Source organism: Copadichromis virginalis, linkage group LG7 (assembly GCF_057382275.1).
Source record: "Copadichromis virginalis isolate Kocher_CV1m ecotype Utaka linkage group LG7, C_Virginalis_male_GT1.1, whole genome shotgun sequence".
Lineage (NCBI taxonomy): Eukaryota > Metazoa > Chordata > Actinopteri > Cichliformes > Cichlidae > Copadichromis > Copadichromis virginalis.
Genome location: NC_140624.1, coordinates 27,603,165 through 27,626,891, shown reverse-complemented (window position 1 = coordinate 27,626,891; position 23,727 = coordinate 27,603,165). Strand labels below are relative to the sequence as shown.

Below are 23,727 nucleotides of genomic sequence, written 5' to 3'. Positions count from 1 at the left end.
TGTTTGCATGTTAAAAAGGCAGAAGGCAATAATCTCACTGAAAGTCATGGCATTAAGAATGGGAGTTGTAGAACACGTTTTTGTCTATTGTTTTTACAAGAATGGTTTGCCTTTATCCGGTTTATCCAGATGAGTAACCTCAGACTTAAGAATTAAGATGGTTAACAAAAAGAGAAGGCAACTAGACATGCCTTTTTATTAAAACAGTTGCTGTTACAGAATAGATAGTACAAATATGCTTGGCAAAAGAGCTAAAAGGCTAGTTCTGTGGTTTTATTTATGGTATGGTTTGTCTGTTAACTTATTATTAACTGTCTTTATATGCGAGGAATAGTTTTGCGTTAAATCTATGGTCTGGCAACCCTAAGTTGAATTAGTGAAGGAGATACAAGAAAAGAAAGAAGGAAATAAAAGTCCCATGATTTACTCGTTTTCTCAACCATGATAAGGTGAAAGCAGCTCTTTGAACATGTTGATGTTGTTGAGATTCCAGGACACAGAAAGGTCATCATTATTGCTTTTGAGGCTTATGAGGAGACTTCCATAATTTCAAAACTAGAGACTATGAGTGGGGAAAAACAACACACACACACACACACACACACACACACACACACACACACACACTAAATAGTAATTTCATAATAACAAAGTAGTCTTTGTAATTTTTCTTCCTTCTGTCACCTCTGCCTTAGCTGATGTAACAAAAACAAACAAACAAATAAAACAAAAACAAAACAAAAAAACCCAAGATGAACTGGTAGTTGCTAGTACAATCATTTTCCATTGGTAACATCTCTCCACTGTGACTTACAAATAAAAATAATCTTACCAATCATTCTTTAATGAGTCATTACGATGATCATTGTGAGGAGTCCCCTTACTAAATGTTTTGGATGTTTTAATGTGCTGCGTGCACATTGTTGATATTATTACAGTGTCATGTTTACTTTAACAACGCACAACATTGTATACTTTTAGACAATATTTCCAGGGAAACACCAACAGTGCTACGAAATCATGTACTCATTAATTAAAAGTGTCCCAAATGAGGAGCAGAAAAGAAAAAAAAGACAACATAAACTACTACTACTAATAATAATAATATTGGGATATTAAAGAGATGTAGAAAAAAGATCAAGTTGCAGTTGAAATATATGAATTCATTATTAAAATAAACTTTCTATGGAACATTATTTTTTGTATTATTATACATTTCAATTTCAATGTGCCACGCAGGGTTTGACTGACAGATGGTTTTCTGGGGAACTTAATGGTCATAGTAATCGCTAACACAATGCTTACTAAATATATTAGTATAACTATCATCTAATACAAGGTTTATGGCACAGCTGCACTAAATTAACAGTATTAACAATTCCCCAAATAATTCTTTATGTTTCTCTAATAGTCAATTCACCAGTATGTGCCCTTTAATCAAAATTTTTATTTTAATGCTAAAATAAAGTAATTTTTAATTGAAACATTTAACAAATTAAAAATATATAAATAAACAAAATAGTCAAGCACATTGTAATGTTATGCTGTAATAATGAAATTATTGTATTTTGATTAAGATTGCAAATGACGCACACACACACTGACACACTCACTCACTCTCCTCCCACCTCTGTGTAACTATGTTGGTCCGCAATCATTTTCACATTGCTAAACAAGAGAACAAATATAAGGTTTCGCTGTGACCATGGCCAAACACTCCAGTTTAAATGTGGGGGACAGAGCCTTGTCACATGTGAGAAGTTTGGTCCAAGTTGGACAAGTTACATGTGAATAAGAGCAATATAAAATTTCATGGTGAATAATCGAAGTTCGCCATGGCGTTACATGCACTCAAAAGTTCTGCAATTTAATATGGCCTAGGTCATAACTTTAGACTGACAAAATGTAAAGTTGATGAAATAAAATCCCTAAGAAAAGTTCACAAACGTGTAACGAAATTGCCAAAATGGCACAGTAAAATTAAAACGGCCCACTTCCTGTTGGGGTTGGGTCACAGGTCCCATGGGCTTTTTTCTGCATTGTGGGATGTTACATTTGTGTACCAAATTTCAATCATGTAGCTCAATCTATGTGCTGGCAATACTTTCATAGGTGGCGCCATAGAGCCATTTTGCAACACCCATGCTGGAAAACAATAAAATGCATACATTTCAACCAGTTTGCCTGAAATATGTTACTCACTTCGGAGGAAGGCTGATTGGAGAGCGTGGTTTCAGTTTGTCCTCATCTTTCTTCTCCCTGGTGTCTCGAGGAGGACGCATCCTTGGCCTTTCCTTCTCATCTCGCTTCATCCGGTCCCGCTCCCATTCTTCTTTCCGCCGCATCCTCTCCTTCTCGCGCTCCCTTTCTCTCTCCCGCTCCCTTTCTCGCTGGCGCCTCTCCCTCTCGCGATGGTCTCGTTCCCTCTCTCGATCACGGTTCCGCTCCCGAGGGTCGCGATCGCGTTCACGCTCCTGCTGAGATGGGAGTTTTAAAAAACAAAAAGTGGTCCTTAACAATGCATATGTTCTGATAGAACACACACACACACATTCAAATATAATTATTCTACATTATTTTTGTTGTACTTCATCTTTCTTATCGTGTCTCTGAAGAATATACAATTAATGTTTTACAGTAATTGCATACCATTTCCAATTATAGTGTAAAGTAACAGTATGATAACAGATCACACTTGACAGTATGAATGATTCCTTTTTACTATAGGGAGGCTACTGACCTCACTGTGGCCCTTCAAACAAAAAAAGTTTGAGATTACTTTAGTCGCAGCGAAGCTGTGACCAAAGAGACGTTTGCATGATCCGATACAAAATTCAGGCCATTGCCAATGGTAACATTTTGCGCAGCCCTCCATGGAAAGAAATGTCTAATAAGGCAGCAAAAAACAAAACGGTCTATGAAAGAGATATACTTTGACACACTCTTAGCTGGCCTCATAGGCCACATAACAAACTAGGAAGGACAACCAATGGCACAGCAGCCACACCTGAGGTAAACTGTTATGTTACAGTGCTCCAGAAGACCAAACTACAAGTGTCTGGCTCTGCTTGTATCGTGGGGTGGATACTCACACTGTAGTGATAAGGAAGAGGAGCTTCAGTGTACTGCACTCTAAAATTTTCATATTGACCACCTCGCCACAGGGCTTCCATTTCATAGTCATAGTATGGGTCAGCATATGGATCTCTGCAGGAGGAAGAAAGAAAGTTAAAAAACTTTACAGAATTTAATATGCCAAACTTTTATGAATGATTTTGCTTCCATGAGCAATAATTTCATCTGCTACTACTTCTTTCCACTGGTCCCTTTTGGGGGTAGCAGATCAGCTACGTTGAGCTCACCCTATCCTAATTCAATTCAATTTTAATAACATAGCACCAAGAGGATGCTATACATTTTGGTCTATACATTGATTCCATGATTTCTTTTTTAACTCCAATTGCTTATTTGTACTATGCTTTCATTTCAGACTGAAATCAAACTGCATAATTTTCAATAAAAAACACTGGAAAAAATTGGGGTGTCCTAAAACTTTTGACCGATAGTTCACTCTCAGACTGGTGACTTGTAGTTCCTATTTTTTTTTAAACTGGAATGGGAGGCAGAGCCTTCAGCTTTCAGGGCCCCTGTTCTGTGAAACTAGGTCCCATTTGGGTTAAAGACACCCTCCCTACTGTCAAGAACTTCCTTATGTATAAAGCTTATAGTTGGGGCTGAATCAGGTGACCCTGAATCCTCTTTTAGTAATGCTGCAATAGTCTTAGGCTGCTGGGGGATTCCCATGATACACTAAGTATTCCTCCTTCATTCACCCTTTTACTCACATTGTATTTCATCATCATCATCACCTTTATTTATAAAGCACTTTAAAACAACCACAGCTAATACAAAGCGCTGTACATTGGAACTATATAATAAAATTACATAAGATATAAATAAAAGCCAAATAAAGGAAAAAGTAAAATAATTAATTAAATAACTATTTAATTATAAGAGGAACTCAGTCTCACTGAGGTTAAAAGCCAAAGAATAAAAGTGGGTTTTAAGACGTGATTTAAAAGTGGACAGTGAAGGGCCCTCTCTAACGTGCAAGGGCAAACTATTCCATTTAGGACCCACGATAGGAAAGCTTCTGTCCCCTTTGAGCTTGAGCTGGTCAGCTGACCTGAGAGACCGACAGGGTGTGTGGGGATGAAGAAGCTCAGACAGGTTAGGTGGGGCAAGATTGTGAACAAACATAAGAATTTTAAAATGAACTCTAAAAGACACAGGCAGCCAGTGCAGAGAGGGGTTATATGCTCTCTTTTACGAGTTCCTGTTAGGAGTAATGCAGCAGCATTTTGAACCAGCTGCAGACGTGAGAGCAACGACTGATCGCTCCCCACATAAAGTGAGTTACAGTAGTCCAGACGGGAAGAAATAAAAGCATGGATCACTGTTTCAATGTGCTGCCTAGAAAGAAAAGATTTCACTCTTGCCAGTTGCCTTACATGATAAAAACTGGACTTTTTATACACAACCCTGCATTTAATGAACAGCCCTGGAACTTTCTTCCTGCTAAAAGTGAGTTTTTCCTTCTCACTGTCACCAAAGGCTTGCCTTTTCTCTACTATTGTAGGGCCTTGACATTGCAAAATAAAGCGCACTAAGGTGACTGTTGTTGTGATTTGACGCTATTGACGTGAATACTGTTTCTACCCAAGTATTCAAAGAAGGCATGACCTACTGTGACAAATTCATTAAAACCATTACAAATCTGCTCAGTTGACTAGTGATAATATAGATTCTGAAACATATTCAAACTGAAACTGGTTTGAAAGCTCTGTGTTATGAGTTTTATTAAACTTACCCATATATGGGATCTCTGAAGTCCATTTCACTAAAAAGGAGAAGCAGATCAGCATCAACAGAAAATATTATGATGTGTGTACTAGGAAATAATGGTGTTTATAGTTAACGGTAAACTGGTACGAGTTTTGCTGTCTTGACAGCTACACTATATTACCAAAAGCGTTCCCTCGTCTGTCTTCAGACATATGAACTTGAGCAGCATCCCATTCCTAATTCACAGGGTTTAATATCATGTAGCCCCTCCTTTTGCATCTACAACAGCTTTAGCTCTTCTGGGAAGGCTTTCACAAGGTTTAGTAATGTGTTTATTCTTTCAGAAGTGAATTTGTGAGGTCAGAGACTGATGGTGGATGAGAAGGTCTGGCTCACAGTATCTGCTCCAATTCATTCCAATAAGGTTGAATTAGAGCAGATAGGTTCAAGTCAGGACTCTGTGCAGGACAGTCAATTTCTTCCATGCCAAACTCACCTATCTAGGTCTTTATGGACCTTGCTTTGTGCACTAGTGTGCAGTCATGTTGGAATAGGATGGGACCTTCCCTTTGGGAGCATGAATTTATCAAATTGACTACCACTTCGTAGCTGACTTGCTTTTCTTTCCAATCACCTCCACTTTGTTATCATACCACTTGTAGTTCACTGTGGAATATTCAGTAGCAATGAAATTTCACAATTGGACTTGTTGCACAAGTAGCATCCTATTACGGTACCATGTGTGAATTCACTGAGTTAAGATGAACCATTGTTTCACAAATGTTTGTAGAAGCAGCCTGCATGACTGGGTGCTTGTTTTTATACACCTCTGGCCATGAAATTGATTGGAACACCTGAATTCAACAATTTGGATGGTTGAATAAATACCTTTGGCAATATAGAGTATATTATGAGCACAAGATAAGAAAAAACAGCCAGTAGTCAGGGTTTCAGGATAACTTTAGGAACTTTCTGAAAAAAAAAAAATGAGTATAATCAAATACACCAATATCTAAAATCCCTGTTGGGATGGGACTTGTGGCCTATGGAGGTGGGCTCAGGTGTAATCAGAGCAACACTTGACTTTCTGTTTATCACCTGTTTTTCTATCGACATCAACAAGCCTAACATTCCAGCTAAACTTCAGGGGGGTTCTATTTGAGACTTATGCTTTGTGTGAATGTTACTGTCATGTGGGCTACTTTTAGGTGTTGACAGAAACTACATGAAGTGAAGTAAGTCATACTCTCTGATAACACGGTAGCTGCGTTCTCTGAAGAAATCATTTTCTTTGTCAAACTCTCTCTCATCCTCTCCAATCGTCACATTAAACCGTTTCTCCTCAAAGTCAGGCTCCTGCTCCTTACGAATGGTGGCCTTCTTCAGCACCTGTGAGATCCAAACACATACAGAACAATCTGAAATACTGACAATCTGTGACTGATGTCATCAATTAGCCCACATTAACACACAAAGTTTTATCATGACAGGAATATCGGTGAGACTACGTTCCAAGTTCAGTATGTCTAATACTATGAATGGCTTGCTGAAACTGGTCAGTTCAGAAGTTAGGTACCCCCTTGTAAGTAAAATAATTACTGTCAAAAGTGTCTGTGAAGGTTCTCAGTCATCCAGGTCATTGTAGTCAAAGGAGCTTGCAAAGAAAAGCGTCTGGACTTCTTTAAGTTGCTTGAAGACGTTTCACCTCTCATCCGAGAAGCTTCTTCAGTTCTAAGGTCAAATGGTGGAGAGTCCCAGATTTAAACCTAGTGGGAGTAACCCCCCACAGAGGGACAAAAGGACCCCCTGATGATCCTCTAATCGCCTGAGCCAAGGTGTGAAACTGGGTGTGGGTCACAATCAGCCAGGGTTTCGGGTGAGCTCATTGAGAAACCTGGCCCCACCCTATCATGTGATTTCCTGAGGTCAGATGGCCCAGGATGTGAGTGGGCGTTAAGGCGTCTGGGGAGGGAACTCAAAACTGGATTATAGATGGCAGACAGTTGGTGCCGTAAACCACCGCCTCTGTTCAAAGATGGTCGCGCACAGTGGACATAGATGGCTTTTTTCACTCCTCTTTCAAACCATCTGTCCAAAATGTGAACATTGGCATCCTCGAAAGAGTGTCCTTTATCCTTAAGATGCAGATGGACAGCTGAGTCTTGTCCTGTGGAGGATTGCCCAGACCTCTACATTGGAGAGACCAAACAGCCACTTCACAAGCGCATGGCACAACATAGAAGAGCCACCTCCACAGGACAAGACTGCCAATGTTCACATTTTGGATAGAGAGGACAGATGGTTTGAAAGAGGAGTGAAAGAAGCGTGAGCGACCATCTTTGAACAGAGGCGGTGGTTTACGACACCAACTGTCTGCCATCTATAATCCAGTTTTGAGTTCCCTCCCCAGACGCCTTAACGCCCACTCACATCCTGGGCGATTACAGGATCATCAGGGGGTCCTTTTGTCCCTCTGTGGGGGGAAACCCACTAGGTTTCAATCTGGGACTCTCCACCATTTGACCTTAGAACTGAAGAAGCTTCTCGGATGAGAGGTGAAACATCTTCAAGCAACTTAAAGAAGTCCAGACGCTTTTCTTTGCAAGCTCCTTTGACTACTGTCAAAAATCTGTTGATGTTCTTCCAGAAACAAAAAGAGCTTGTTTCAACAGGACTGTTTATATAGTGCACCTATTTTTGTCCAAAATGATGTTAACATCTATGCAAACTAATTTCCAATACTTGACCCCGCAAGTGATTTTCCCGTTTAACTTCACTCTCTCATGCTCAGCGGGATACGTGGTAAAAAACCTTACATTTCATTTACAGTGATGTTGTCATAAACTTGATTATTATTCATTATTAATTGCACCCATCTTGTTAATTTCACTCTACATGAAAATGTGAAATCATTAGCAGTAAAGACTCTCACTATGCAAGAATTTTATTCACACATTTAAGTTCAGTGTGAGTGTCTTCACTTTCACGCTTGTAACTCAAAACTGGCACCTGAGCAGATTATCATTTTATTTTTTTTTGCTTAAGCTTCAACTTTTAACAAACACCTTGTTGGCAAAATGCAAGACATCAAAACACATTTGGTTAACAAATTAGGCTTTATAAATGTTTACCAGGCTAAAGGGTAAGGCTTTCCAAGCTGCCTACAGGAAAATACAATAAATTCTATTTGTAAGCATTTGCTTGGAATGCCGTTAAACAGACTATAATGGCAGGTAGTTAACACACACACACACACGCACACACACCGCAGTGTGATTGGCTTTCCATTTGGCGGAAGCTCAATTTAGTTTTCAGTGACAAGCAGTGGAACTGTTTACCTCTTTAGCATGGCGCAGTCCTCTCTCCCAGGCACTCTCCACAGGAGGTTCCACTGGAGGTGGTGGTGGAGGCAGTTCCTCCACAGCAGGAGCAGCCTGAAACAGCGAAGAATAATTAATTTATCTTACTTGCAGAGAGATACAGAAGAAGCCTGATGAGATTCTCAGCAGAATTCAAGCTAGCGCAGAATTCACAACATTGATTCACGTCCTACAATACAAAAAAAACAAAAAAAGCATGATAGATGGGTCTTAGCAGTACTAAGTACAGTCACTGTAACAGAGGCACACATACCCAAGGATTATTGGGTATGAGTGGGTGTGGTCCTCCAGGAGGTGCCCCATTAGGTGAGAAGAGATCTGGCTTACTGATGAGGGAATAGTTTCCTTTGTCATTGACTCCAGGGTGGATAAAGCGACAATTCATTCCCCAGGTACAATTTCCTGAAGAAGGCACAACAATATTTATTATTTATTATTGTAACTTTGCTTGGGGTTTACAGAAATTTTTTTAAGTATTATATGTCAACATTGATACTCTTGAATTCAGGCACCAATATGAGAGAAAGATTCTTGAAGAAGTACTTCCGATAGTATTCCATTTTCTTAATCTGACCAGTATTCTGTTATTTATGTTAGGAAGTATGTTGTGGGAAGGGCTACTGTTCAGTTCAAAAGATAAATTACAAATCTTTATTATCATCTTGCAGCAAATTAAGGTGATACTCAATCTATGTGAAACTTTAAAAATTTGCAGTAAAAGATATAATGGATCAACAGTTTCACTTAAAAGTTTCTTGTTTTCAAAGTTTCTTATTAAGTGTCTAAAAGCAGAGGGGAAAACTTAAAGCTGAATAAAGTTTAAAGTTCAATAGCTCCCTCTACTGTAGATAAACTGAAATAATCAGACAGATATTCTTAACCCTTTAAGACCTACCATAGAACCAAGTCCGCCAGAGCTTATATTATATTTTTACATGCTGTGGAGCCATTTTTGGGAGCATTTCAAGTTGCTATACATCAATACAACCATTATAGCCCAGATTTTAATAATATGTATTCATTAAGTGCATAGTAATTACATAAATTGCAAAAAAGTGCAATAAACTACAAAAAAATTGAAAATCGGTTTTGATTTTTTAACATATATTTGTAGTTAGAGAAATTTAAGAGGCTTATCCCTCAAAACTGTAAATACAAAAAAGTTGCACAAAATAGTTTCCCACCACAGGAAATTTATTTTGAGTGTCTTCATAGTTTTATTTTTGAAATACACCAATTTTTATACACTGCAGGAAAAACGAAAATAAATATTATACTGCAAATTTGCAAAAAAGCAGCATATGCATCAAAATAAACTATTTCCAGCAGTGCAATATGAGTCCTAAGCATCCCAGAAACGACACAGAAAGTCATAAAGTCAAAGATAACTTTTAAAAAGAGCAGTATAGGCCCTGAGGCCCTGATCGCAAAAAAGACTACATTTCCGCGAAAATGACGTCACTTCCGGTTTCGGCCAGGTAATGGCGGAAATGCAAAAGTTCGCGCTGACGTCTATTCCAATGTAGGAAGTGTTTTGAACAGCTGATCGGACCGGCAAAGCGTGTTTCTGGAATATTATGTTTTTGTTCCTGCAAGCGCTTTTTATGCAGTTTTTGCAAAGCTTTATGTGGAAGGAAACCGTGACCTAGGACAAGCTGATGGCACAATATGTAAGTACAACTCCTCCGGTTTCATATGCAAAAAAAATTTTTGCGCTAGCTTACGTGGTTGCAGTGCTACCGGGATTTAAAAATAGTTACGCATAACAGAGCGTTCCCGCTCCAATTGGCTCTAAAGGGTTAATACATTAAAAAGGCTTAAAAAGTTTGTGGGAGTTGACAATTTCTCACAGCTGGTACTGTCACATGGCAACAGCCATCATTCTTTTGGAGACTGTCACTGTCACTAAAGATGTCACTTTAAAAACTCATCTGTGTAGACTATGCCAGAGGAAAAACAGAGTTTAGGGTGTTTTCTTGAAGTTTAAAACAATGATTTACTATGATCAGATGTAGGAATACTTTGTTACGGTTCTTAACTAGAATTTTCTGGTATGTGTACTTCAAGTACTGTATTTTCGCGACTATAAGGCGCACATAAAAGTCTTGGATTTTCTTCAAAAAGTGCGGCGCGCCCTATAGAGATTGAAAATGTGACGTCACTCGGGGGTAAAACCGCAAAGAATTCTGGGAACTCGTGGCAAGAGGTACTAGCGCACGCAGGCTTTCAATTGAAATCAGTCACACAGCGATAAAAAGAAACAAAAAATGCCAAGAAGCTGTTGTATTATTAACTGCAATAGCCGGTCGCATGACAGCTACGGGAAGCCGACGGGTAAAGAGATCGGTTGTTATCGGATTACGTCGTTGAAGAGAAATTGTTCGAGCCATGTTTCCGAAGTAACAAAGAGGCGACTGGATTGCAGCCATTCAAAGACAAAATATAACGTCCCAGAACACTCCAGCTCAGGTTAGTCTGCTCCAAGCATTCCCACAAAGGTCAGTCTGCTGTTGTAGTTAATGCGTCATTTTTCTTAACATAATTGGTGATACAGGTTACAAGCAAGTCTGGCGCTGAACAGAAATGGTCGCGCTATGCTCCTTTATTTATTGTGCATAAATAGTGAATTGTCCTGACACAATATTGTGTTTCGCCTCTGTTATTATGGTACATTGACAAAAACATACTTTTATTCACAGGATAAAACAGTTGTTTTGTATCACTAATTGCCCAGTGCGATTACAGCATACAGTATTATTGTCACTGCTACATTTCTGTGATACGTACCAGAAATTATTTCCACTACTAATTAATTACCGTTGAGCTCAAAGGTCCTATTAATAAACGGTTAACGAATGTGTATTTATGACGACGATTTGTCAGACTGGTAAACTTATGATACGTACGATGGTCTTTACTTTCTACACGGTGCGTTTCAAGGTCCTGCACCCATCCGTCGGTAAACTGTACCTGGGCTTGTTGCAGTGACCTGAAGTTACTAAACTTCATGAGTGTATGCGCTCACTCCAAGAACCGTATAATTATAAATATGAGCGTGGTGAAAGTTGGGCAGCACGCTAACGTATTTTGTCACTCTGTTTGCTCGTAAGGGTCTAACCCTTTCACTGGTTTGATTTTTTTCCTCGTATCTTTTCTTTGACTTTTCATCAAGTCTGTCTTTGTTCGGACCGGCATTGTTCTCCTTCATTTTGTACATACCTTTTTGGGGGGCAAAGAAAAAGCAAGAATTTATTGGAACCGAAGAATGAACGTTTTGCGGTGCTGCAAATGCTTGCATTTGATGCAGGTACTTGGATTGTTTTGCCACGAGTTCCCGGCATGCAATGCGCGAAAGTCACGTGGTCTGTCAATCTCTATAGTGCAGTGCGCCCTGTGTGTGTTGTAAGGAGGACGTAGTAGAGAACACCATGAGAACACTGAAGGGTGGGCGTTGATTGTATATACCGGTACAATCGCACATACCTGTATAAAAGGACAGGTATGTGCATTATGTGGAACATCGTTGTTTTAACAACCCTGAAAATGGCAAAGAGACACGCTTATGAAGCACAGTTTAAACTGAAGGCCATCAGCTACGCAGAGGAACATGGAAATCGAGCAGCCGCGAAAGAATTTAAGATTAATGAATCGATGGTTCGCAAGTGGAGGAAGCTGGAAAACAAGCTCCGACAGGTCAAGAAGATGCAGGTGAGTTTCCGCGGACATAAGGCAAGGTGGCCCGAGTTGGAGAAAAGACTCGAGCAGTGGATCATCGAGCAAAGAACGAGCGGGAGAAGCGTTTCGACGGTTACCATTCGACTAAAAGCAGTTTTGCTAGCAGAAGAAATGAAAATTGAACATTTCCAAGGAGGTCCGTCTTGGTGCTTTCGTTTTATGAAACGGTGCCATTTTTCCATCCGGACCAGGACTACGGTAGCGCAGCAACTTCCAGCGGATTATAAGGAAAAGCTGGCCATCTTCCGCTCCTACTGCAGCAAACGCATCGCCGACAAACACATCCAGCCCAGCCACATCACAAACATGGACGAGGTCCCGCTCATTTTCGACATCCCAGTGAGTCACACTGTGGAGAAGGGGACCAGCACGGTAGCGATATGCACAACGGGGTATGAAAAGTCTTCTTTTACTGTTGTGCTTGGCTGCCATGCTAATGGACAGAAACTGCCGCCTATGGTGATTTTTAAGCGAAAGACTTTGCCTAAAGAGAAGTTTCCAGCAGGAATCATCATTAAGGCAAATGAAAAGGGCTGGATGGATGAGGAAATGATGAAAGAGTGGCTGAGGGAGGTGTATGTAAGGAGACCAAGTGGTTTTTTTCCACGCATCACTATCGCTGTTGATCTGTGACTCTATGCGTGCCCATCTCACAGCCGATGTGAAAAAACAAGTGAAACAAATTAACTGTGAACTTGCTGTCATTCCGGGAGGCCTGACAAAGGAACTCCAACCGCTGGACATCGGTGTGAACCGGCCGTTCAAAGTAAGGCGTGGGAGCGATGGATGACCGATGGAGACCACAGGTTCACTAAGAGTGGAAGGCAGCGCCGGGCGAGTTACGCCACAATTTGCGAATGGATTGTAGATGCTTGGGCTAACATCTCTGCTGGCACTGTTGTTCGAGCTTTCGCAAAAGCCGGCATCATTTCCGAGGAGCCGCACAGCACGGAAAGTGACTCTGACGGTGAAGAAAGTGAACCTGGAATGTTTGATGGAGATTTAGCGCAGCTGTTCAATTCAGACACAGAGGATGAGGACTTTGATGGGTTTGATTTATGATGATTACCGGTAATAAAAATGTGAGTAACCAATCTGAGTCTGAATGAAGGGAAGAGCAAAACATTAAAAGAAAATTCTGATAAATCCAGGATATATCCTGCCTTGAGTTGATCCCCGGTTAGGCCCTCCTGACTCGATTTCCTGAATGCTGCAGTTTTATCGTGGGGGATGTTGATTCCTGTGCATGAGAGTTTCTATAGATAGGTGTAAATATGGGCTGTCTGGATACACGAATGTGATGAGGTTGAGAGCCATACAGGGGTAAAGGGGTGGGGGGATGGTGGGAGGGGTTCACATGATGTGTTTTCTGTCTTGCTCACTTTTTTTTCCTTTTTTTTTTTGAGTTCTTTGTTTGTTTGTTTTTTTGTTTGCTTTTAAAAAAATTCTGTAATTATCAATTATCAATGTTGTTATGCTGTTATTATTATTATTATTATTATTATTATTATGCTGCTTGTATTTTCTGTGTTTGGTTTTCGGATGTCTGAGGTTATCCTTGAAAGGCATAGATACAAGTTGTGAGTTTTCAGTTTGTTTTTTTTGCTTTGTTTGTTTGTTGTTATTTGTTTTCCAATTTAAAAATGAAAATAAAGCTTGGGGGAAAAAATCCAGGATATATCACACACGATGACATGAAAGATTCAAAAAGATATAGTTTATACATAATTTATAGAGCTATAATCAGGGGTCAAAGTGGGTTGCAATGGCGTTTGTGGTCACGCAGCTTCAGCAAGTCTGCTAGCTAAAAGGTACAGTTGCTGTATTTATGGAGAGAAAGTGTGTGAAATAACTTCTCACCCTGGTAAAGAGATGGGTTTTTTTTTAGTTTAGTGCTGGAAAAACACGTGATCTTAAGAAAGCTCATGAAATATTTTCACATGATGAATTCAGTTGTATAAATCCACAAAGAACAATGAACATCAGAGCAGCAGTAAGCACTAAGAAAATTTCTTTCAACTCACAAAAGAAATTATGATGAGTTGCGGCAGAGTCACCCTTTACAATGTCGGCAATAGCAAATAGCAGTTTTTGAGAAGCTAATAATATTTCATTGTTACATCAATATAGCACAAAGTAGAGATAGCTTAGCAGAAAAATAGTTAGTGTAAATGTCCTCCAAATAACCATTTTACTTTCTTACTTTGAGTAGATTTAACTGAACTTTTTCACTTTTACTTAAGTAAAAAAAAAAAAAAAAAAAAAAGTATAGTATAGTATAGTAGTAGTATAGTATTATTTTTTAGAAATAGGATATGGCATTGCTCAGAGAAAGAATTACAAAATGTACATCTTGACCATAGCTACTAGGGGTGCAACATTAGTCGTATCGATATTGAACCGTTCGATACAGTGCTTTCGGTTCGGTACGCATGTGTATCGAACAATACAAAATTTTTTATTTATTTTATCAACTTTCCTTCTGACGATGCTGTCTGTGTTGAGCGCTCAGTGGATCTGCGCTCGACAGTGCAGCCTAGGCGGAGCAGTCGAGTGCAGATTCACTGAGCGCAGGGCAAGCTAGCGAGACAGAAGTTAAGCTCGTTGCAACATGGCAAATTGAACCTCCCCACCCTCATTCAGATGTGGCGTTTGGAACTATTTTGGTTTTCATGTGACGTATGACCCTGATGGTAAGCGCGTCATGGATAAAATGCTCAATTACATTGATGGGAACTAGTGCGTTAGCGCAGTTTGCTCGCTAACGTGTTGGCTGTCCAGCCCCACGCACGGGGCGATCCGCGGTAACTCGTTAACGGAGATTTGCCGTGTTGTGGCGTTAACGTAATTTCAACGAGATTAACGCTGACAGCACTAGTGGGAACACAACGAATATGGCTGCACATTTACTCTGACATCACCCTAGTGCAAAGACAAGTGGAAGCAGACAAAAACAACAAGCATGCATGCTACAAACTTTACCCGAGTCATTTAGACAGTCGTTAGCACATGATTCTCCTTATGGGGACCTGATATGTTTAATATGCTGCTGAGAATATAGCCCAGAAGAAGCGTATAGTATTGCTTTTATTTTGGAAAGAGACATTTCTCTGTAATAAACTCTCTTTTCCAAAGATGAGTGATTTCTCGATCAGATATTTAATTTTTATTACTTTGTTGTTTCAGCAACATTAAATTTAAAAACTGTACTTTTGAGTTAAAATATATATTTATAATTTTAATAAATGACAAATTAAAAAGGCATGAACATTTTTTTTTGTATTGAAAAAGTATCGAACCGAACCGAACCGTGAATTTTGTGTATCGTTGCACCCCAAATACCTACATATGAAGGTTTTTCACAGGTCATTAAATAGGAACAGTCACTGAGTGAATCCGTGTACCGTATTTTCCGCACTATAAGGCGCACTTAAAATCCTTTCTCCTTTTCTCAAAAATCGACAGTGCGCCTTATGTATGAATTCTGGTTGTGCTTACTGACCTCAAACAGATTTTATATGGTACACGGCGCTCAAAAATCTGTCAAGAAAATGTTTTATTACGACTTTTGTAAGCTACGAAGCCGCACCACTTGATTGATCAGGAGTCTCGCGGAGTAATCTGGATCCAAAACTCTGTCCGCTTCAGGTCCCAAAGTCAAACGAACACTGCGGCATCACTGAGACTTAAAAACTGTCTAAATTCTTTCATCTTTAATAAAATGATCGGGTTGCTGCTTTACTATGTGTAACAATTAAGTTTAACATCCGGGCATCCATGAAAACAGAATTTATTAAATTTAACAGAGTTAGAAGTTAGCAGGAAGTCAGTGCACTAGTTTCCACCTAAACATGATATAGCATGTTCTGACTGAGAGATTTCTGAAAAAATTAAAACGCACAGCTCTGCTGTCACTTCCAACATAAACGAAGACAGAAAACTAAACAGCAGTGATGTTTGTAGGGTTACTGGAGATGGACTAGCTAGTACATAATGATTTGCTATGTGATGGATAGCCACACATCTATGTTAGCATAACATAAACACATAGACTAACTTTTTTCCACTCCATAAAAGTTAACATCAGGTTTCCTTATTGTTAGGGACAAATTCAATCGCATGGCAGGATGCTGTAAACGTACCAAACTTCAGTCAGGAGAACAACTGAGATAATCCATCCACAATGTGAAGTTAGTAATTAATATACTGAAACAACATGAGAATAGAGCAGCTGCGAGAGAATTCAACATTAATGAATGAATGGTAAGGAAGTGGAGGAAGCAAGAAGAATCAGTTGAGTAAATTTTGAATTATCTGACTGTTTTGTTTCGCTTAATGCACCTTATAATCCTGTGCGCCTTATGTATGAAAACAGACGCGTTCATCGACAGTGCACCATATGAGGTGAGGTGACGCAAAAATTTCCCCGTTGTGGGATCAATAAAGTCTTATCTTATCTTATATAATCCAGTGCACATATGGTCCAAAAAATACGGTACACCAAAAATCAGGACAAATGTTGAATAATCTATACCAGGGGTGTCCAACTCCAGGCCTCGAGGGCCAGTGTCCTGCAGGTTTTAGATGTGTCCTTGATCCAACGAAGCTGATTTAAATGGCTAAATTACCTCCTCAACATGTCTTGACGTTTTCCATAGGCCTGGTAATGACTGAATCATTGTAATGGTAATAATCATTTGAGTGAGGTGTGTTGATCCAGGGTGATGTCTAAAACCTGGAGGACACTGGCCTTTGAGGCCTGGATTTGGACCAATGATAAATGCTTTATCATTTGATATAACTGATCATTACATGGATGAAGAAAACTGTTCAGACATTATGTAAGTTGTGTTCAATTAAAGCACACTGATAAGCTAGGTTCTAATTAAAATACTTTTTTAAAATACATGCCAACAAGGTATACAACAAGAGACTATTTAGTCTAGTTAGTCCAAATATTTTTCCTCATTTAGTCAACTAAGAAATTAGTCTCCAGGAACATCTCTAATGGGAAAAGAAAAGTATGAGGAAGAAGAGAAAGAGCCCATACCACATTACCTTATCACGGTGGACGCAGCCTTATGGTACGGGTATGTATGGGCTACTGTTCAATTCTATTTATAAAGTGTCAAATCACAAAAACAGTTGACTCAAGGTTCATTATATCGTAAGGTAAAGGACTTTACAATAATATAGAGAAAACCGCAACAAATGGCCCCTTATGAGCGAGCAGTTGGCAACAGTGGGAAAGAAAAAAACTCCCTTTTAATAGGAAGAAACATCAGACAGAACTACAATGCAACTGGCTGGGGTTGATGGGAGGAAGATTTAAAAAAAAAAAAAAAAAAAAAAAAAAAAAAAAAAACACTATGGAAGAGAGTCAGAGATTATGATAATGATCAGTGTATAAACACATCACAAATGAAAAAGGTGAGTGACAAAGAAATACTTACAGGGAGTGCAGAATTATTAGGCAAGTTGTATTTTTGAGGAATAATGTTATTATTGAACAACAACCATGTTCTCAATGAACCCAAAAAACTCATTAATATCAAAGCTGAATGTTTTTGGAAGTAGTTTTTAGTTTGTTTTTAGTTTTAGCTATTTTAGGGGGATATCTGTGTGTGCAGGTGACTATTACTGTGCATAATTATTAGGCAACTTAACAAAAAACAAATATATACCCATTTCAATTATTTATTTTTACCAGTGAAACCAATATAACATCTCCACATTCACAAATATACATTTCTGACATTCAAAAACAAAACAAAAACAAATCAGCGACCAATATAGCCACCTTTCTTTGCAAGGACACTCAAAAGCCTGCCATCCATGGATTCTGTCAGTTTTTTGATCTGTTCACCATCAACATTGCGTGCAGCAGCAACCACAGCCTCCCAGACACTGTTCAGAGAGGTGTACTGTTTTCCCTCCTTGTAAATCTCACATTTGATGATGGACCACAGGTTCTCAATGGGGTTCAGATCAGGTGAACAAGGAGGCCATGTCATTAGTTTTTCTTCTCTTATACCCTTTCTTGCCAGCCACGCTGTGGAGTACTTGGACGCGTGTGATGGAGCATTGTCCTGCATGAAAATCATGTTTTTCTTGAAGGATGAAGACTTCTTCCTGTACCACTGCTTGAAGAAGGTGTCTTCCAGAAACTGGCAGTAGGACTGGGAGTTGAGCTTGACTCCATCCTCAACCCGAAAAGGCCCCACAAGCTCATCTTTGATGATACCAGCCCAAACCAGTACTCCACCTCCACCTTGCTGGCGTCTGAGTCGGACTGGAGCTCTCTGCCCTTTACCAATCCAGCCACGGGCCCATCCATCTGGCCCATCAAGACTCACTCTCATTTCATCAGTCCATAAAACCTTAGAAAAACCAGTCTTGAGATATTTCTTGGCCCAGTCTTGACGTTTCAGCTTGTGTGTCTTGTTCAGTGGTGGTCGTCTTTCAGCCTTTCTTACCTTGGCCATGTCTCTGAGTATTGCACAAATCATACAGGTAGGGCTGGATCAGATGACCCTGAATCCACCTTTAGTTATGCTGCTGCTGCTGGGGGCTTCCCATGATGCATTGAGCTTTTCTCCTTTTCTCACCCCTTTTCACATAACGTGTTTAGACTCTGTATTTTCACTTTTTTCCACAGCATGTCTTTAGTCTCATCTTCCTCCCGTCACCCCCAACCTATCGCGGCAGATGGCTGCACCTCCCTGAGCCTGGTTTTTCAGTGGTTTCTTCTTGTTAAAACAGAGTTTTTCCTTTCCACTGCTACTAAAGTACTCAGTCATAGAGTCTGATTAAAGTGGTGGGTGGGCTCTCTAACATTTTGAAAGAAGCCAATTTAGCCTAGCGTTAGCCTCAACGTGCTTTGAGTCACAGTGGCTATATACAGTGCCTTGAAAAAATATTTGCCCTTTTGAAATTTCTTAGATTTTTTTTTTCTTTGCATATTCTTCACACAGAAATGTTTCCGATCAAACAAATTTTGATATTAGAAAATTATTCCAAATAAATACAATCCAAGTAAATAGAAAAAATTTAATTATTAAAACATTATTTATTAGAGGAAAAAAAGCTATCAAATACAGTGGTCCCTCGTTTATCGTGGGACTTACATTCTAAAAATAAGCCGCGATAGGTGAAATCTGTGAAGTAGCCAACTTTATTTTTTACAATTATTATAGATGTTTTAAGGCTATCAAACCCCTCACTACACACTTTAATAATAATAATAATAATAATAATAATAATAATGGATACTTTATTGATCCCCATGGGGAAATTACTTGTTTTTCTCTGCATTTGACCCATTCACTCAGTGAAGCAGTGGGCAGCCCACTAAGCAGGCGCCCGGGGAGCAGTGTGTAGGGACGGTACCTTGCTCAGGGGTACCTCAGGGTAGCCGTTAAGTGGATTCGAACCGCCGACCTTCCGATCATGGGGTGACCACTTTACCTACTGAGCTATCCCTGCCCTATATCCCTTTATACAGTTTTCTCAGACAGGCATGAACATTTTCTCGCTTTTCTCTCTTGTTTAAACACTCTCAAAGTTCAAACCTTCGTAGAAAAATAAGTCCAGTATTATAGAATGAAACCAAAGACGCCTGCGGTTGCCTTTGACGATGCAAAATGTTTTGTCGACATTGTTGTGTTTGTTGGGGAGAAAACTTACTAACATACACAGTACAGCACTTCAGAGTCACACTGCTAGCGGTCGAAGATTTATGTAAACAAGATTGATTGACAATGGTCTACAGCCAATCAGGACGCAGAACACAATGTGCTGTAAAAATATTTTTAAAAAGCATGCAAAATTGCACCCAAAAAAAATCCGCAAACCAGCAAAAGGTGAACTGCGTTATAGCAGGGGACCACTGTATAACACTGTATATGCCCCATGTGAAAAAGTAAAAAGGATGAAGGTAAATACTTTACTACGACACTTCATCTGCTGTTCACCACCTACCTTTAATGAAAAACCTGCAGATGGGACGTGGTCGGATCTTCCTGTCTGAAGGATCTTTGACCTCCCCCTCCTCCAGATCATCATCCTGCATACACATACACAAGCCAAATCATGACACTTCACAACACATCACTGTATCCAGACTATTGTTGTGAAGTGTGTGCTATTTGTATTTCAAGTGCAAAGTAGAAATTATTTTAAATGTCTAATGAGGAACAATCATTGGGGATGGGTTAAAAAAAAAAGATTTCCTAATTCAAATCAATTTTAATTTGAATAATCCGATATCGATCAAATCCTGCAATCATTTTTTTAAATTAATGTATTTTTCCAGAAATATCAGAATCTCAGCTAAAAGCTCACAAAACTATTTCAACAACCACCAAAGAGATAAAATAGAAAAAATTAAAGAGCAGATAGACAGATTCTACACAAAGATGTAAACACACGGCTTGTTCACTCGATGGCACAGGTGCTGAAAGCCAACATCTCATCACAGAATCCAAAAATGCAGGTTTCGTCACTGCGAACTCTGAATTTTGCAGCATATTTTCAAGAGGGTTATGTGCTATAAAAGATCAGGCCAGTAAAAACTCCTTTATATTTTTCTGGGTTTTAGCCTCAGTTACTTTGACACAAAGGCATCTGCTGTGATGCTTACACCTCTGATGAAGCCTCACGAGTGTCAGCATTGTTTTTATACCTAGATGGTTTACACCAAGTTTGTAATTGCAGAGAAATAGTCCGTTCACTTTGGGCATGTCATTTTCCAGCAGGAACCTCAGAAAAACCCCTGAGGCTTTACGGATTAAATAATAAGTCCAAGACTGTAACTGCTTTAGGATCCGTTTTCCTAATTTGGAAATAAATATATTTTATTTACAAGGTTTAGAGGGTTCTTTCAAAAGTACATATCCAAGATAAATTATCCTAATTATAATATTTCTGACTGAGTCAAAAACGGAATTGAATCGAACCGGGGCCTTGTGAATCAGAATTGAATCAGTTAAAAAAATCAGTGAAAATACCCAGCCCTAACAATCACTAGTGTGTGACATTCTGCTGATCCAGGCAGTTATAAGATAAAGACTTTTAGTGCCCATTCTGCCTCTCCACTAGAGGCAGAACATGACATCACTTGGCTGGTTGGTACTAACAGACTTGTTAGCCCAGTCTGTTGACAGGAAAAAGAGGACACCAAGACTAAAAAGCCGTCTAATGGTAGCCGCTTTTGCACTTCTCTTTGCTGCAGCAATCAGTTTTATGTTTAAAAAAACCCCCACAAGTACATTCTGTCCACTTTTACGCTCTGTCTTTTAGGCAGTAAGTGCCTCCTCGTTGTTGGCTAGCTAAAATGAAACAGGAAAATCCACCTGTTAGCTGTAACGTTGGGGTTTGTAGAATACGTTCTGAATCAGGTACACTGACAAGTTGCATTTCAACACACTGATTTTTTTTTTCTTTTCTTGTCAGGTCAGGTGTACAGGCCGAGGAGCGCAATCACCTGATGTCTTCATGATGTGTCCTTCGGATGCTCATTGGGCAACATGTCTGACAATCCCCATTATATGAAACGCTGCCTTCAATTTGGAGACAGTACTAGGGCTCACTCCAAACAATGTTAGAACTTGTTTTTTTGAAACATCAAAGCCAATTTTCCATCAGTACCTACTCAGATCAACTCATAACGACTCAACTGGTTTTCCATTATATTTCAGTACTATCTTTTGTGCATGCTCGTCATCATAGCAACAGTGCCAAGCATCCTGTGACGTAATTAACATGCGACACGAATGCTACAACAAAGATGGACGCTGAGAAAACAATATACTTGGTGCTTGGTCTGTGTTTTGTTTTTGTTTTTTTGTCAGACTCGGGGAACATGACGTTGTTTTTGTTTAGCCATTTCCCTTGTTGCCGGGTTTCAAAAATAGTGGTTTTGACTTTCGTGAATGAGAAGCTCTCATGACTCATTGAGTGATGCTACTGACCAACCAATAGGTGGCATGCAATCTAATGACGTCACATTTTAGTACTTGCTCAGATCGCTTGGAACCCCAGCTGAGTAAATAGCAAAAAACTGGTAACTGGTAGCCCTAGTAGTACCTGGTACCAGTTACTAGGGCTGCTCGATTATGGCAAAATGATAATCACGATTATTTTCACTGAAATTGAGATCTCGATTATTTGACAATATTTATTTAACAATAACAATGTATTGAATAATGACTTTAAAGATTGTCAAAAAATAATATAAAATAGTGTGCAAATACTGATAACAGTGCAAATGTTTGCAATATAAAAAATAAATGAAAAATGTAAACATCTATGTTTAGTAAACTTTGCAGTGTTGCTCTGTGGTGCAGCTACGACACCGTAGCAAAGTTTACACACTATGTCTACTTGATCCACGTCTGACTCTGCGAACCCATAATGTTTCCACACCACTGAAGTTTTTTTTTACCTCTCTTTTCAACCAGCGGCAGTCACTCTCCTCTCCAGATAACTTCTGCTTAGCTTTCCGAGCTTCCCTCGGGTCCTCTTAATCAGCGGTCCCCAACAGCCGGGCCTCGGACCGGTACCGGTCCGTGAGTCGTTTGGTACCGGGCCGCGAGAGTTGAGGCTCAGGTGTGAAATGTATAGTTTTCAGGGTTTTTATCGGTTTTCAGTGTTATTTTGTTATCGTTTTTATCGTTTACTTGGTTTTCCTGGGTCTTTTCACGTGTGTTATGAATAAATCTTCTTTTTTTTCGGTACCGGTACTAGTTTTATTTTGTTGTATGTATCCACGACACCTTAAAGGCCGGTCCATGAAAATATTGTCGGGCATAAACCGGTCCGTGGCGCAAAAAAGGTTGGAGACCGCTGCTCTTAATTGTTGTGACACGTGTTCGAAATGCAGAGAGGTGCGCTCGATTTGCCACACGGAGCAGCGCGAGAGTAAAGTACGAGGGAGGGGCTAATAATTGGCTCAGTCATTTTTAATGATCGTTGAAAGCCCAGATCGTAATCGTGATTAAAATTCGATTAATTGAGCAGCCCTACCAGTTACTATGACCTAATTCTAAAATGACCGAATTAAGAATTCACACCCTTAAAACCCTTGTGTTTACATTCTGTAGTGCGCACAACAAGACATGCCTAGGCATGTCAGAGAACAAGAACCCAAAACCCCCGCAAAAAAAGAACTAAACCAAAACACTTAAGTTGAAAGCAAAACCTTTTTCACCACTTAAGGCAGAAGCAGGCTACAAATACACATAGGACTATGGTGGAGCAAATGGGTTGTCCAGAAGTTGTTATGGCTGCCTATACTGTGGTGTGTAAAAGTGTTTTGCCCACTTGCTGATTTCCTATTGTTGTATATGTCAGTCACACTTAAATGTTCAGATTATCAAAAAATGTAAACATTAGCTAAAGATAACAAAAGTAAACATGAAATTCGGTTTCTACATGAAGGTTTTTATTATTAAGGGGGAAAAATTCCAAACCTACATGGCCCTGTGTGAAAAAGTGATTGCTGCTAAATCCATTGCAATAATTGGGAATAAGTATCTTGGAGGGCTGTGGAGGAATTTTGACCCACTCATCTTTGCAGAATTGTTGTAATTCAGCCAAATTGGAGGATTTTTTAACAGGAACCACCTTTTTAAAGGTCATGCCACAGGAATTTCAATAAGATTCAATTCAGGACATTGATTGCCTGTTCCATAGTCTTCATTTTGTTTCTCTTAAGCCATTCAAAGGTGAACTTGCTGGTGTGTTTTAGATCATTGTATTGATGCAA

At 39.4% G+C, this 23,727-nt stretch overlaps 1 protein-coding gene across 1 annotated transcript in view; it reads right to left on the bottom strand.

The window, feature by feature from the left end:
* Nucleotides 1-23,727, bottom strand: part of zc3h18 (zinc finger CCCH-type containing 18) — a 59,081-nt gene that overhangs the window by 32,057 nt on the left and 3,297 nt on the right. Inside the window, exons 3-9 of the mRNA XM_085462797.1 lie at nt 19,941-20,025; nt 8,479-8,627; nt 8,184-8,279; nt 6,092-6,234; nt 4,871-4,900; nt 3,093-3,207; nt 2,203-2,474 (exon numbers count right to left, since the gene is read on the bottom strand). Coding sequence (XP_085318923.1) covers nt 2,203-2,474; nt 3,093-3,207; nt 4,871-4,900; nt 6,092-6,234; nt 8,184-8,279; nt 8,479-8,627; nt 19,941-20,025 — 890 coding nt within the window. The remainder of the gene's footprint in view (nt 1-2,202; nt 2,475-3,092; nt 3,208-4,870; nt 4,901-6,091; nt 6,235-8,183; nt 8,280-8,478; nt 8,628-19,940; nt 20,026-23,727) is intronic.